This window comes from Rhincodon typus, chromosome 2 (assembly GCF_021869965.1).
Source record: "Rhincodon typus isolate 14 chromosome 2, sRhiTyp1.1, whole genome shotgun sequence".
Lineage (NCBI taxonomy): Eukaryota > Metazoa > Chordata > Chondrichthyes > Orectolobiformes > Rhincodontidae > Rhincodon > Rhincodon typus.
In genome coordinates, this window is record NC_063333.1 from 6624395 (window position 1) to 6640488 (window position 16094).

General features: G+C 43.4%; 1 protein-coding gene across 1 annotated transcript in view; it reads right to left on the reverse strand.

Moving 5' to 3' along the window:
• Positions 1-16094, reverse strand: part of LOC109914860 (E3 ubiquitin-protein ligase TRIM7-like) — a 38456-nt gene that overhangs the window by 15335 nt on the left and 7027 nt on the right. The window contains exons 2-4 of the mRNA XM_020514474.2: positions 10939-11034; positions 7004-7234; positions 274-296 (exon numbers count right to left, since the gene is read on the reverse strand). Coding sequence (XP_020370063.1) covers positions 274-296; positions 7004-7234; positions 10939-11034 — 350 coding nt within the window. The remainder of the gene's footprint in view (positions 1-273; positions 297-7003; positions 7235-10938; positions 11035-16094) is intronic.

Below are 16094 nucleotides of genomic sequence, written 5' to 3' on the forward strand. Positions count from 1 at the left end.
TGTATATTGGATCAGGGACCGACACTGTATATTGGATCAGGGACCGACACTGTATATTGGACCTGGGACTGTTGTTCTTATTATGATGCACATTAATGTGGTGGTTTTCTGATCTCAATCATTAGTGAAGCTTCAAGCCTGGCCTGTCTTTGCCTGAAAATAGAACCAAAATTTGAAACACTAATTCTGTCACCAACTTGAGGTACTCAACAGACAAAGGCACATCTGCCCGAGCATCAGCAATTATTTACTGTGGGACAGAACAAAACTTACCGAGAGAGGACCTGTTTAGATTTCTGTGCGGAGAAAGAAAAAGAGTAAGGAGGTTAGGGCATCAAGATAACAGATCAGCACATGTTGAACTAAAACAGTGAATTTGATGTTAGAGAATGCATTATGTTAGAGCAACTCATAGGAAGGGGAGCGGTGTGAAGACACAGCAGCAATGTTGGGGTACTCTAGGCAATGTGCTAAGAACAACCAGCCTTAATGAGAAGCCTCATGCAATAACAATTTGTACTTGGGTTTATAGCGCCTGTGATGTAGTGAAATGTCTAATGAAGTTTTATCAATCAAAACTTGATTTCATGCCACAGAATCCTGGGATGATAGTGTACAGAAGGAGGCCATTCATTCCATAATTTCTATGCTGACTTTTTAAAAGAGCTATCCAAGTAACCTGACTCCCCTGGCCAATACCTTGCAGAACTTCCTCATCCAAGTATTTACCCAATTTTGAAGCCTCGTCAGGCTGTTCCTCGATCATTATAACAAGCTGCTTCACAGTTTCAGAATTGTGCTGCCCTCAGGAATGTTGCAGTTGCTTCCTTCGCTAAATGTTTAAATCATGGTCCTCTAGTGAGTGGTCTTACAGACAATGGAAAGATTTGATCCTTATTCGCTTCATCAAATTCCTTCATAATTGTGGACAAACCAATTAAATTCTCTTTTCTCTGCTCTGAGGACAATCCCAGTTTCCTTAATCATGACAGTATTAAATTCATCATCTTTGTTATCGGTCTATTAAATCTCTGTCACATCATCTCAGAGGACTCCATATCATTTCTAAATTGAGGGGCCCAGAATTGAACACTTTCCTCCAGCGGGGGCCAACCAAGTGTTTTATATAGGCATGGATAGGGTGGATGGTCAGAATGTTTTTCCTAGGGTGGAAATGTCAAATACTAGGGGGCATAGGTTTAAGGTGAGAGGGCAAAAGTTTAAAGGAGATGTCTGAGAAATGTTTTTACTTGGGTGCCTGGAATATGCTGCCAGGGGAGGTGTTAGAAGCAGATATGATAGCAATGTTTAAAAGGCATTTAGACAGCCACATGAACAGGCAGGGAATAGAGGGATACAGACCACGTACAGGCAGATGGGATTAGTTTAGAATGGCATCACTGTTGGCACAGTCATGGTGGGCCGAAAGGCCTATTCCTGTGCTGTACTGTTTGATGTTCATCATGAATTCCTTGCTTTTGTTTTGCATGCCTCTATTAGTAAACTCAAAGATCCTGTTTTAAAAGCCATGGCAACATTTTGTGCCACCTTCAAAGAGTTATGAATGTAGATCCAACAGGTCTCTCTGTTCCTGCACCCTCTTTAGAATTATAACCATTTTGGTTCTCTTTATTTTTCCCACATAAGGCCACATTCGGTCAAAAGAGCGGTGGCAGGGCAGACACATTTATGGAGTAAATTCTAGAGGGTAACGCCAAGATAATTAAAGGCATGCTAGCCAATGGTGGAACAACAAAAATTGAGATTGCCCATGGGAAAAGATCTATAGGCACTTGGAGAGGTTTAAGTTCAATGCAGAGAGCTAACATGGATGTGTAAAAGGCAAATTGTGCTTGACAGATCTCATTGAATTTCTTATTAAAGGTTGTGAAGGGAATGTGGTAGTTTCTGTCAACTATGATGAAGGTTCATTCTATATCGTTATTGTTTGAGCGCTTGGGGTCAACAGTGGAGGAATGACAATGAGCTTTTCACGTTTGATTTGTACTTCTCTATTGCGTATGTTAAATAGAAGGATGATAATAAAATTGCAGATGCTGGAAATCTGAAACAAGAACAGAAAGTGCTGGTGAAACTCAGTGTTTATGGCAGTATCTGTCGAGAGAGAAACAGAGTTAATATTTCGCTTCTGAAGAGGGTCACTGGATCTGAAATGTTAACTCTGCTTTCTCTCCATAGACGCTGCCAGGGTGGCTGAGATTCTCCAGCAATTTCTGTTTCTTTTAAGTTTTGAGTTTAATTTTGCATTCATTCTGAGAGTGATGCTGGAGTGCCTGCACATCTGCTTTGTTCACATGCATTTAATAAAATCTTTAATACCTTAAGGTGAATAGGTTCAGTACATTAGAAAAAGGGTAGAAGAGGAAAAAAAATAACTGCTGTTGCCTCATGACAAGAGTCCAGTAACACAGGGAGACAGACAGAAATCGGTCCAGTTAGAAAGGGAGTGTGCAAGTTACATTAGGAGAGAAATGGTTGGTAACAGTGTCACTGCTGTTAGTTTAGCAGTCTGTGAAGCCCTGAATGGCTTAAAAATTAGTAAGGTAAAGATTCCAGAAACAGAAAGTTGTTGAAGATGTGAGTTTAAGGAACAATGGTAGCTGTGGGAGCAGCTTGTTTGAGGGTTTCAGGAAAAGACATTGTCAGAAGAAAATAACATCAAATGAACGTGCAGAACTTTGCTGAAAAGAAACTGACTGGTCGTGCCAGCTGAACGACGGCCTTTAAAGTGGAGACAGGAATGACCCTTCACTGAGGTTTCAGTCTCTGAAAGGTTGTTACTGAGTGTAAAAGATTGACCATCTCACCTGATATATTAATGTATTTATGCGTTTGTTTCAACTAATCCCCTTGTATTATGTACCATAGTTTCTGTTTTAGTCCGGAGTGCAATAAACTTATTTTCTTTTGTCAATAGTAGATTGCAGCCCCTTAGTGAATATGCTCAGTGACTGACCACCAGGGTAAACAGAAAGAAAATAATGAAAGGACTACATAGGTTTTTACTCTGGGATCTGACTTGTCCCAGCATCACTATCATCTGTGCAGGAGTGGGAAGGGGTTGGAGAGGGGTACAGCATTTATAATGAGGAATATGTTAGTTAGGGTAACAGACAGGCAATTCTGTGGCTTTAGATATGACTTCAGGATGGTATGTTGCCCCTTTGCTGCCAGGGTCAATGATGTCGCAGAGATTGGCTGCGTGACATTCTTGTGGGATGGGGGGTGCATTGGGGTGCGATCAGCTAGAAATTGGTGTCCACATTAGCACCAGTGATGTGAATGGTAAGGGCGATTAGATGCTGAAAGCAGATTTTGGGGACCTAGGTCAAATATTGAAAATCAGGACCTCTCAAGCAGTGCCTCAGGATAATCTCAGTTCCACGTGGTACTAAGCATTGAAGTAAAGAATTGAGCAATAAAACACATGGCTAGAGAACTGGTGTAGGGGGGAAGAGGTCATATTTCTGAGCCATAGTACTGTTTAGCATTCATTTCAAGAGGGCTACAATACAAGAGCAGAGCTGAAGACATGTGAGGTTCTGGTCAGACCACAGTTTTGAATCTTGTGAGTTGTTTTAAGTCCCGTTTCAAAAGTAGGATGTGCTGATGTTAGAGGGGGTCCAGAGGAGGTTACTGGAATGATCCCAGGATGAAGGGCTTGTGATATAAGGAGAGGTTGAGGACTCTGCGTCTGTACTGTATGGCGTTTAGAAGGATGAGGAGGGGTATATGATTGAAACTTACAGAATACAGAATATAGAGTGGATGTGACGAAGATGTTGCCACAAAGTAGGAGAGACTAGGACCCGAGGGCATAGCCTCAGAGTGAAGGGCTGGCCCTTTAGGAATGAGATGGGGAGGAATTTCTTCAGCCAGAGGGTGGCGAATCTGTGAAACTCTTTGCCACAGAGGGCTCACACTACATTAACATGATTTACACTAGCCATTTGCCAACATTACACTAATATTTTCCAGTTCTCCGAGACCCTCCCTGACTCCAGTGATTCCTGGAAGATCACCATCAATTCCTCAACAATCTCATCAGCTAACTCCTTCAGATCCCTGGGGTGTAGTCTATCTGATCTGGGTGATTTACTCACCTTCAGACCTTTCAACTTCCCCAACACATTCTCCTTAGTGATGACCATTACACTCCCCTCTGCCCCCTGGCTCGCTTTAAGTTCTGGAATGTTGCTGGTGTCCCACTGTGAAAACTGATATAAAGTACCCAGTAGATTCCTCTGCCCTTTCTTTGTTCCCCATTACCACTTCTCCAGCCTCATTTTCCAATGGTCCAATGTCCACTCTTGCCTCTCTCTTATAGAGTCATACAATCATAGAGTAATACAGCATAGAAACAGGCCCTTCAGCCCAAACTGGTCCATGCTGACCACGGTGCTCACTCAGCTAGTTCCAATTGCCCACATTTGGTCCATATCCCTCTAAACCCTTCCCATCCACGTACCTATCCAAATGTTTTTTAAATGTTGCTATTGTTCCTGCCTCAACCACTTTCTCTGACACCCCATTCCATACACACAGCACTCTCTGTGATCAGGTCCTTCTTAAATCTATTCCCTCTCACCTTAAACCTATGCCCTCTATCTAGTTTTCAATTCCCCATTCCTGGGAAAAAGACCATATACATTCCTGTCTATGCCCCTCATGATTTTATACACCTCAGTAAGGTCATCCCTCATTCTCCTACGTTCCAAGGAATAAAGTTCTACCCTGGCCAACCTCTCCCTATAACTCAGGCCTACTAGTCCTGGCAACATCCTCGTAAATCTTCTTTGCACACCTTCCAGTTTAAAAATGTCTTTCCTATAACAGGGTGACCATCTGATCAAGATCCCTCTGTAATTTTTGATAACCTTCCTCGCTATCAATGATACCTCCTAGTTTTGTATCATCTGCAAACTTACTAATCATGCCTTGTACATTCACATCCAGATCATTTATGTAAGTAACCAATAACAAAGCTCCCAGCACTGACCCCTGTGGCATACCACTAGTCACAGGCCTCCAGTCCGAGAAACAACCTTCAACCCTCACCCTCTGCTTCCTACCATCGAGCCAGTTTTGAATCCAGTTAGCTAGCTCTCCCTGGGTCCCATGTAACCTAATCTTCATGACTACCCTGCTGTGTGGGTCCTTGTCAAAGGCCTTACTAAAGCCCATATAGACAACATCCACTGCCCTACCCTCATCCATCCTCTTGGTTACCTCTTTGAAAAACTCTAAAGGATTTGTCAGAGATGATTTTCCATGCACAAATCCATGCTGACTATCCCCAATCAGACCTTGATTACCCAAATGTTAGTTTATCATGACCCTCAGTATTCTCTCCAATAACTTGCCTACTGCAAATGTCAGGCTCACTGGTCTGTAGTTTCCCGGCTTGTCTTTGCTACCTTTCTTAAACAATGGAACAACATTAGCCACCCTCCAGTCTTCTAGAACTTATCTTTTATATATCTAAAACAACACTTGCCTTTTGCAATATTGGCCTTTATCACAATAGGATTTGATTAAAAAAGGAAAGATGTTTCCTTGTATACAGTTTTGATGAGACTGCACCAGGAGTATAGTGGATAATTTGGTCCCACTATCTAAAGTGGAATATACATGTCATAGAGGTTCAGTGAAAGTTCACCAGATAAATTTCTGTATTGCAGGACTGTCTAATCAGTATAGACTGAGGAGACTGAACCCATATTCCCTAGTGTTTCGAAAAGTGAGGCCTGACTTCATTGAAACTTACAAGAATTACAGAGCGTGACAAGGTGGATGTATAAAAATTATTTCCCCTGACTGTTGAATTTAAAACCAGGAATTATAATCTCAGAATAAGAGGCAGGTTCTTTTAAGTCTAAAATGAGAAGTAATTTCTCCATTCAGAGAACCATAAGACAGAGGAGCAGAAGTAAGCCATTCAGCTGTCAAGTCTGCTCTACCACTCAAAGAGATCATGCTGATCTGATGATCTTCAAATCCATTTTCCTGCCTTTTCCACATTACCCTTAATTCTGTTACTGATTAAAAATCTGGTTTATCTCCACCTTGAATAAACTTAATGACCCAGCCTCGACAGCCTCCATAGTAAAGAATTCCACAGATTCACTACCCTCTGAGGGAGGAAATTCCTCCTTATCCTTGGCTTACTTGTGTGTTCCCTTCTTCTGACATCTTGCCGTTTGGTTCTAGATTTCCCAGAAGCTAGTGAATTTTTGGAATTCTCTACCCCTGAGGCTGTAGAAGATCAACCACTGGGCATGTTCAAGACAGAAACCGATAGATGTCTGGAGAGTAATGACATCAAGGATATAGAAATCATGCATAAAAGTGACATTGAGGTAGGTGATTGGCCATGATCTAATTGAATAATGAAGCAAGCTTGACAGGCTGAATGGCCAAACCTTGTTCATTGTAACTATGTTCTGTGCGTTGGGTGGGGGGAAGGGCTTGATTTATTGTGCTTTTTGGCCCTTTGGAGACTCCTTCAAGGTTATCCCCCTCCCCATCCCTGGCCTGTAAAACCTGCCCTCCTTCTCTTCCTCCCCAACTAACCTCGCGGTGGCCCTTGTGAGATCCGGGTTGATCTCTGAATGTGGCCTCCTCTTTCTCAAGATCGACTGTAGTCCCAGCAGTGGCCACCATACAGGGTGGCGCTGGAAGTGGTCGGCATCTCGCTGAGGTGGCACGGTCTCCTCAATAGGGGGGGCAAGTCCCTCATTCATACTATTCATTGTGTTAACCAGCAGCAGGACCACCATAGGGAACAGGTAGGCTCCCAAAACCCTCAGCAACTCTTTAGTCACAGTTAATTCCGGCCATCTCACTGTATATTAAGAGGCCAGTGATTGTGGAGAGTTGCAGAGTGGAGCAGGTTACAGGGATAGGAAGGGAGCAAGACCATGGAGGGGCTAAGGCAGCAGATCAGCAGTGGGTAGGTAATTTGTTGTTTGTAGCAGTGTACCTGAATAAATGAGAGTGGATCCATATGGACCAGATTCTGAGTTTCATCATCTATCAGCCTAATCAGATGCATTTTGTTGTTCAGTTCACCAAAGCACATGGCACTCTTGGACAACATCTTCATCCCCTCCTCTTCAATCATTTTAACGGCATAGTCCTCATCCTCCTCCAGGCTCTTCCTCCATTCGGAGAACTTCTTTGAGAGATTTTCTTTCAGCTGATCGATTTGTGTCTGAAATTCCAAATCATATTCTGGTTACAAACTGGTCATTTACCCTCTGGGTACGGGACCTGTCTCTACTGCACCATTGCGTTCCTTGATGCAACACATTGGGATCTTCATCTTTTGTTTTGTTTAAGCTGGTCCGAATATTGTGCTCTTTCAGTGAGAGAATAGAGTGCTTGAGACTAGAACAATTGCCCATGAGAAACAGGAAGAGGAGTAGGCCATTCAGCCCCTCAAACCTGCTCCACCATGTAGCTGATCTGACATTCCTCACGTCCACTTTCCTGCCCTTTCCCCATAACCCTTGATTCCCCAACTGATCAAAAATCTATCGATCTCAGCCTTAAATATAGGCAGGGACTCCTGCACCACCCCCACCACCCCCCCAACTCACATTGCTCTCTGTGGCAAGGAGTTCCAAAGACTCACAACCCTCTGAGAGAAGAAATTCATCCTCATCTGAGTCTTAAATTGGCACCCCTTTACTCTGAAACTAAGCAGGTGAGGAGCCTGTTGATGTCTCAGTGATAATCGGTCCACTCTCTCTTTGGCTAAGCTAGCATTTATTGCTCAAAGAACAGTTAAGCATTAACCGCACTGCTGTAAAATGGCAGTTTCCTTTCCTAAAGGACATTAATGAACCAGATGGGCTTTTCCCCAACAATTGACTCATTCTCATCATTAGACCCATAATTCCAGATTTTTAGTGAATTCAAATTCTGCCATGGTAGGGTTTGAACCCAAGTCCCCAGAATGTTACCTGGGTTTCCTGGATTAACAGTCCAGCAATAATACCACTAGGCCATCATCTTCCCTAATTCTGCCTCATCTCAGTTTAAATTGGCACCCCTTTATTCTGAGACTGTGCCCTCTGGTCCTAGACTCTCCCATGAGGGGAAATATCCTCTCAGCATTTATCCTGTCAAGCCCCTTTAGAATCTGATATGTTTCAATGAGATCATCTCTCATTCTTCTAAACTCCAGTGATTAGAATCCCAACCTGTTCAGCCTTTGTTGATAGGACAATCCCTCCATGCCAGGGATCATTCTGGTGAACCTTCTCCAAACTGCCTCCATTCTGAGTGGTGCAAGCACTCAAGAGGGACTGCCAGGGGATATGGTGATGCAGAGCAGAGCTCCCAATGTGGCACGTGCCCAAGATATTAAAGAATCTCGGTTGCACTGGGGAAACGTTCTATAAGTTCCCACACTCTGACTCTGATTCATTAGATTTACGGCTTCATGTATCTTTGGGCTGATTAGGATTTTGACTTTTCCATTATGAATCAGTCTGGTTCTCACAAAGACCTTTCAATATCTTGCAGTTGTTGCTTTTCCTCCCTATATATTTTCTCTCTTCTAATAACACACAGTGCAATTAATTAAGCACTGAATCAGTGTAATTGAACACAGTTTTCATCAACCACTAGACTGGGTCCCCCTGAGTTTGACAGTTACAACAAATTCATTTATATTTAAGAACGATCAGCATGGCCAGCATTTATGGTTCCTTCCTAAGTGTCCATTAGAAAGGCCTTCTCCTCAAACCACTGGGAACTTACATTAGCCATGGTGTGGGCCTGGAGTCACACATAGGCTCAGACTCATGGAATAGAATCATAAAATTCCTACAGTGTGGGAGCAGGCCATTCAATCCATTTTGTTCATACCATACTTCAAAGGGCATTCCACCCAGACCCGCCCCATCCCCAGAACCCTGTGTTTCCTATGGCTAACCAACCTAGTCTGCACAACCCTGGACACTACAGGGCAATGTAGCATGGCCAATCCACCTTATCCACACATCTTTGGACTGTGGGAGAAAACTGGAGCACCGAGATGGAACACATGCAGACACGGGTAGGGTGTGCAAACTCCACACAGACAATCACCCGAGGGTGGAATCGAACCCGGGTCCCTGGCGCTGAGAGGTAGCAGTGCTAACCACTGAGCCACCATAAGTAGAAGATTAAGTAAAGACACAACGATTCCTTCTTAAGAGGAACATTAATGCATCAGTTGAGATTTATTTTAATGCCAATCTAACAGATTTATGGCCAGTTTTTTAATTACCAGATTTGGTTTTTGAAGGTGAATTCAAATTTTCCATCTGGCTTTTGGCTGTTTGAACTGTGGATTATTAGTTGTGTAACATTAACCATTACACTGTTGTAATGTCTTTTAAAATGGTGAGTTTCTCAGCAAACAGTGAAAGGAGGGGAAATACTTGAAAACATACAGCAATTCAGTTCGTGTCTGAAGAGAGCACAGAGGAATTAACATTTGGAGCAAGAGCTGTTTTTCAGAACTGAAACATATGGAAGAATAATACAATAAGGGAAAGGGGAAGGAGAGCACATCTATAGTATATATCTGTATCTATAGGTATATGTGCATCCTATAGCTATAAAAACACACACACACACACTCACACACACAAAAGGACTGTGGAAGCACAAGGATTGAGCATATTCAAGGTGGAAATCAATAGATGTATGGAGTATATTGACATTAGCGGATTAGGAGATAATGAGGAAAAATTATGTACAGGTAGATGATCTGTTTCAGGAGCAGAACAGACTCAAGGTGCTGAATGCCTACTCCTGCTCCTGTTTCCAATGTGCATATAAATGTATTGGTATAAGAGATAACCTGAGTCAAGAAGCATCAAGATATCAACAATAACTTGCATTTGTAGAGCAATGTCATCATCATAAAAAGTGTCCAAACTAGGGTCTACAATATGGTGATCAGACTAAAACTGAGAGCCAATGGAAAACTGGAAACATTGAGGCAGGTGACCATGATCAACGAGGTTGGTTTTAAAGTGGGAGAAACAAGGGTGTATGGTGGAAACATTTAGGCAGGGAATTCCAAAGCTGGAAGTATGGTCGCCAGTGGGGAAATGCAGGAAATCAGAGGATATGAAAGCAAACAAGGTGAAGAAATGTCGTGATTCCAGAGGAAGAGAGGAGAGATAGAAACCCAGGGCTTGACAACAAGGGGACAGATGAGAGCTGATTCATTCCCACTCCAGCAACAGTTGGCTGTGCACAATGAGTGAGTGGATCACTTCTGCACGGTTGCAAGGGGCAATTGACTATATTCACAAGCAGTCACATTTCCACACTTAAACCCCCAAAATACTTCCCCAAGGAATTAAATTGTCAGTCAAAATATGGCAGGCTCCTATATTTTTTCCTTTATTCATTCATAGGATGAGGGTGGCGCTGGCTAGGCACCATTTATTGCCCATCCCTAATTGCCCAGAGGGCAGTTAAGGGTCAACCACATTGCTGTGGGACTGGAGTCACATGTAGGCCAGACCAGGCAAGGATGCAGTTTCCTTCCCTGAAGGACATTAGTGAGTCAGATGGGTTTTTCCCGACAATCGACAATGGATTCACGGTCATCATTAGATTCTTAATTCCAGATATTTATTGAATTCAAATTCCACCATCTGCTGTGGCAGGATTCAAACCTGGGTCCCCAGAATGTTATCTGGGTCTCTGGATTAACAGTCCAGTGATAATACCGCTAGGCCATCACCTCCCCAAAATATTGCATGGCATACTCCCATGAGGGCTGTAGATCACTGAAACCCCTCAAATCCCACCAGGTCATCTTAAGTAAACAGCTCACTATCATGTCAAAACTTCCAGTTCAAGACAAGCCCTTTCTTAGATCCATTCCCAGTGTGTGTACTCTACCTTGATTTCTGATTCGGATATTGTCACATCTTGGTGTTTGAAGTGACAATCCTGCTGAATTATCCGGAGATTTTCAATTTCTTTTCTCAATTTTTCCTGTGAAGACAGTTGGAATAAAGAAAATACATGAATTGCAGAATAAATTAAAAGGCAGTCCTGGCTCAGGGGCTATACTGCTTCCTTTTGGTCACTGAACAGGACAATTTGATTCTCAGTAAAGAAGCAAAAGGAGCAGCATTTCCATAGCAGCTTAGGATATCTCGAAGTATTTCACAGAAAATGAAGCATTTTTCAAAGTATATCCATATTTGTATGAAACACAGCAGCCAATGTACACACAAACAGTAATGAGATAAACTACCTTATTGAGTGAGGGCTAATTATTGCCCAGGTCACTTTGAGTTAAGCTGCAGTTATGTCTATCTGAGAGGCCAGGCAGAAATTGCATTTAATGTTTAATTCAACAATACAGCACTCCTCAATGTAACAGTGAGAATGCCAGCCTGGATTCTGTTTTCAATTCTCTCAATCCCACAAGCTCTGCACTCAGAAGCACTATGCACTGAATTAAGGGTTCAATGCAGCCACTATGTGATGGTGCAAGCACGTATCTCAATCTGTCTGATGGGTTAGAGAGATTGCCCCTGAGTCCCTGAGCCTTTTTGGAATGTTTTCTTAAATCAACCGTACAAGGGTTGTGGGGGAATGCAGAGGAGATTCACCAGGATGTTCCCAGGAATGGAACATTTCAGCAATGAAGACAGGCTGGATAAGCTCATAAGCTGGATAACCTTTTCTGAAGAAGGGTCTAGGCCCAAAACATCAGCTTTCCTGCTCCTCTGGTGTGCCTGGCCTGCTGTGTTCAACCAGCTCTACACCTTGTTATCTCAGATTCTCCAGCATCTGCAGTTCCTACTATCTCTGGATAAGCTCAGGATGTTTTCTTTTGAGCAAAGAAGGTTGAGGGGGACCTGATAGAGGTGCATAATATTATGAGGGGGATGGACAGAGTGGGTAGAAAACAGCTGTTCCCCTTAGTTGAAGGGTCAATAACAAGGGAGCATCATTTTATGGTGGAAGCAGGAGTTTACAGGGGTATTGAGGAAAGAATTTTTCACCCAGACAGCGGTGGTGGTCTGGAATGCACTGCCTGGGAGGGTAAGAGAGGTGGATGACCTCACAATGTTTAAAAAGATGAGCACTTGAAGTCCCATATCATTCAAGGCTATGAGCCTAGTGCAGGGAAGTGGGACTAGTATAGTTTTGGGGTAGTTTTGGCAGTACAGACCCGATGGGCCAAAGGGCCTCTTCTGTATTGTATGATTCTGTGAATTTATGTGTGTGGACATTGTAGTGATTGTAATGAGGTTAGGCAGGTGGACCTCAGAAAATGAGTTCCCTGATTGGGGCTATTGATGTGGTCCAACCAGGGAGCCCTGGCTGACAGATATAAACAGGAGTCTCAGAGTTCTGTTGACCCTGACAGCCAGCTCTGAGGAAGCTGGACCAGTGTCAAGAACTATGCACGTGTACATAAAGGATGAGGTGGTGGTGAGAAACCAGCCTCTGGAGTTATTTCAGTGGCAACAAGAGAGGAAAAAAGCTCTTGAAGAAATCTGCTCGCAACAGTCATCTTTGAGTTGGGTAAGCATTTCTGGCATCATGCCATTATTTAGGAAACTTGACTTGTTTGATCTTGCCAAAGTGGAAAGAATAGGTTACTTTTTCCAGGCAAATTACACTGGGGCAGTTGAAAAGCAATGAGTAATTCTCCTGACAGCTTGTGGACCCACATCTTTTTCGGCTATTAGAAGACTAACATTTCCTGAGGCACCAAATATTAAAACCTTTCTAGAGTTGATGGATTTAGTTAAGGAATATTACAACCCCAAGCTTCCTCTAATTCTGAGATGCTATCGGATTTACTCAGCAGTTCAAGGACCAGGGGAGATCCCTATCGGGATTTTTGACGAGGTTAAAATGACTGGCAGAGGCACGTGACTGGTTTAATCCTTAGTAAGATACTGAGAAATGGTTTGGTATGTGGGATTAATGACGTGACCATGCAGAAGCACCTACTAGTTGAAGCCCAACTGGACTTCAAACAGGTACTACAACTAGATTTGTCATTGGAAAATGTGGTAAGTGGAGTATATGAGTTACAGGGTATGCTGATGGAAGTGGATACCCTCGCCAGGCCGACTGAGCCTGGGCTTCACCACTTGAGTGAAGGCAATTGCATAGCCTCACTCGGGATATATCATGAACAGAAGGACTCTAGGTCAGCCCACAGTGAAACCGTAAAACAAAGCCAAGCCTCAGCCAAACGGTTAAAATTTTCTTCAGGATCTGGGCTGGCAAGCCATTGTAGTTGCTGACGGTATGTGGACTCGAGATGGCAGAAGAGTTTCACTGGACCTAAATTGGGTAAGAGAACTCATAGGCTGATATCCAGGACAGTGCATACCCTGGAAAGTTCACATATGTCTGAATTGGAAGAATTAAATTGTTTAGCAATGTTCAAATTAGAACCAATCAAAATAAACATTTGGTTAAATGATCACCTGGTTCTAATAGAGATTGATACTAATGTGGCCATTTCAGTGATTGCAGAACCAGTCTTTAACAAAATTCACTCTGGACTCCAATCCTCAAGTTTGCATAAGACCTTGGCTAGACTGAGAACCTATACCGGGGAAACATTATGCATTAAAGATACAACTTCAATTCCAGTCTCGTATGAGAAGTAGCTGGTTCAGTTACCACTGATTGTAGTAAAAGGCTTGGGCCCAAGCCTGATGGGGCGAAATTAGTTGAGATAGATTCACCTTAATTGACTCAACATTTTTCAACTGAAGTCCTAATTAAATACTCTGAGTATTTTCGGGAAGGTCTAGGGACTATCAAAGGAGCCAAGCCAAATCCAGCTTGCATATGCAAAGCTGGCAGGGCAGGGGGTCTATCCTTCATGAAGCTGGACATGAGCCATGCATACTTGCAATTATGGTTAGATGAGGATTCTCAGACGTATGCTACAATTAATACCCATAAGGGTTTGTACCAATACATGAGATTGCCATTGGGGTTTCGTCGGTCTGTGCCATTTTTCAGCGGATGATGGAGAACATTTTACAAGGGCTACCCCAGATTACCATTTATCAGGATGACATGCTAATAACAGGTAAGACAAATAAAGAGCACTTGAAGAACTTGGACATAGTCCTTAGATGTTTCTTCAAGGCAGGCATATGTCTTAGGAGGGAAAACTGTGTGTGTTCCAGGTACCCCAAGTGATCTACTTGGGCTGCAGAGTTGACAAGACCAGGTTACACCTGTTGGAAGATAAAGTGAGGGCAATCAAAGGTGCCCTGGTTCCCGTGTCTGAACTGGAGCTTACATCTTTCCTTGGATTGGTGAATAATGGTGGAAAGTTCATACGTAACCTGACCTCTATCCTGGCACCCTTACACCTGCTATTAAGAAAGGGTCAGCCTTGGAAAGGGTCTTGTAGCCAAGACATAGCCTTCAGGGAACTGAACAAGCAGCTATCATCGTCTGAGGTGTTGGCACACTATGATCCAAGCGAGATATGGTGCTGACATGCGATACCTCCCCATACAGTATTAGGGGAGTGTTGGCTCACAGATGGCCCAATGGACAGGAATGTCCAATAGCGTACGCTTCTCAGACTTTGGTTGATGCAGATCACAAATACGCCCATATAGAGAAGGAACGTGTGCGGGACATCTTTGGTAAGAGAAAGTTCCACCAATACCTTTATGGGTGTAAATTTGTAATAGTAACAAATCACAAGCCCCTGCTAGGGCTACTCAGAGAGGACAAGGCCGTACTGCCCCTAACCTCAGGTCAAATTCAGTGGTGGGCTCTCAAACGAAGTGTGTACAATTACAAGTTGAAACACTATCCAGGAGGCCAAGAAACAATTGTGGATGCCTTGAGCCACCTCCCGCTGGCAGACACATCACTGGTAGTGCTGCCACTGCAAGATTCTGTTCTGGTTTTCAACCTTCTGGACACCCTTCCAGTAACTGCTGCAATATAAGACAGTGGATGCAAAAAGATCCAGTCCTGGCAAAACTAAAACAAGTGGTGGTGATGGGGGAAACAAAAGGACCATCACAAGCTAAATTGAAACCTTTCTGGATCTGGCGAGAGCAGATCAGCGTAGGGGGCAAAATTTTATTATAGGGAGCAAGAGTGATTGTCCTGAGCAAAGGCCACCATCAGACACTGGCTGAGCTCCACCAGAGTCATCCAGGGGTGTCCAAAATGAAGATGTTGGCGAGAAGTTATGTCTGGTGGGGCAGTGCCCAGAGTACCAACAAGGACAAAAATTGCTGCCAGCAGCCCCCCACATTTGTGGGAACGGCCGGGTAAACTCTGGACTTGGTTACACTTCGATTATGTTAGCCCTTTCATGGGCTCAACGTTCTTCGTCACTGTGGACATTCATTCAAAGTGGCTGAATGTGCATAGAGTACATTCGGCAAACACGAGAACGATGATAGAAAAGCTGCAAACATCTTTTTAAATACACAGACTCCTGGAAATGTTGGTCACAAACAACGGGCCATCATTTACCAGCAGGGAATTCGAGTATTTCCTAAAGTCGAATGGCATTCAGCATATAAGCACAGCTCCATGCCATCCATCATCCAATGGTCTGGCAGAAAGAGCAGTCCAAAATTTGAAGGCAGGCTGAAAGAAACAGCTTACTGTTTCACTCATTATCAAACTGTCATGATTCCTATTTGCTTGTTTCCAGGGAGCATAGTCAGAAGAAGGAGCACAGAGCGGTGAGTATAAAAACTAACTTACCTTGGGAATTTGCTCCTTGTTTCCAGGGAATGGAGTCACAGGGAGGATCACAGAGTGGTGAGTATAAAAACGAACTTACCTTGGGGATTTGTGGACTTGTTTCCAGGGAGCGGAGTCACAGAGAGGAGCACAGAGTGGTGAGTATAAAAACTAACTTATCTCGAGGATTTGTGGACTTGTTTCCAGGGAGCGGAGTCACAGGGAGGAGCACAGAGCGGTGAGTATAAAAACGAACTTACCTTGGGGACTTGTGGACTTGTTTCCAGGGAACAGAGTCACAGGGAGGATCACAGAGCGGTGAGTATAAAAACTAACTT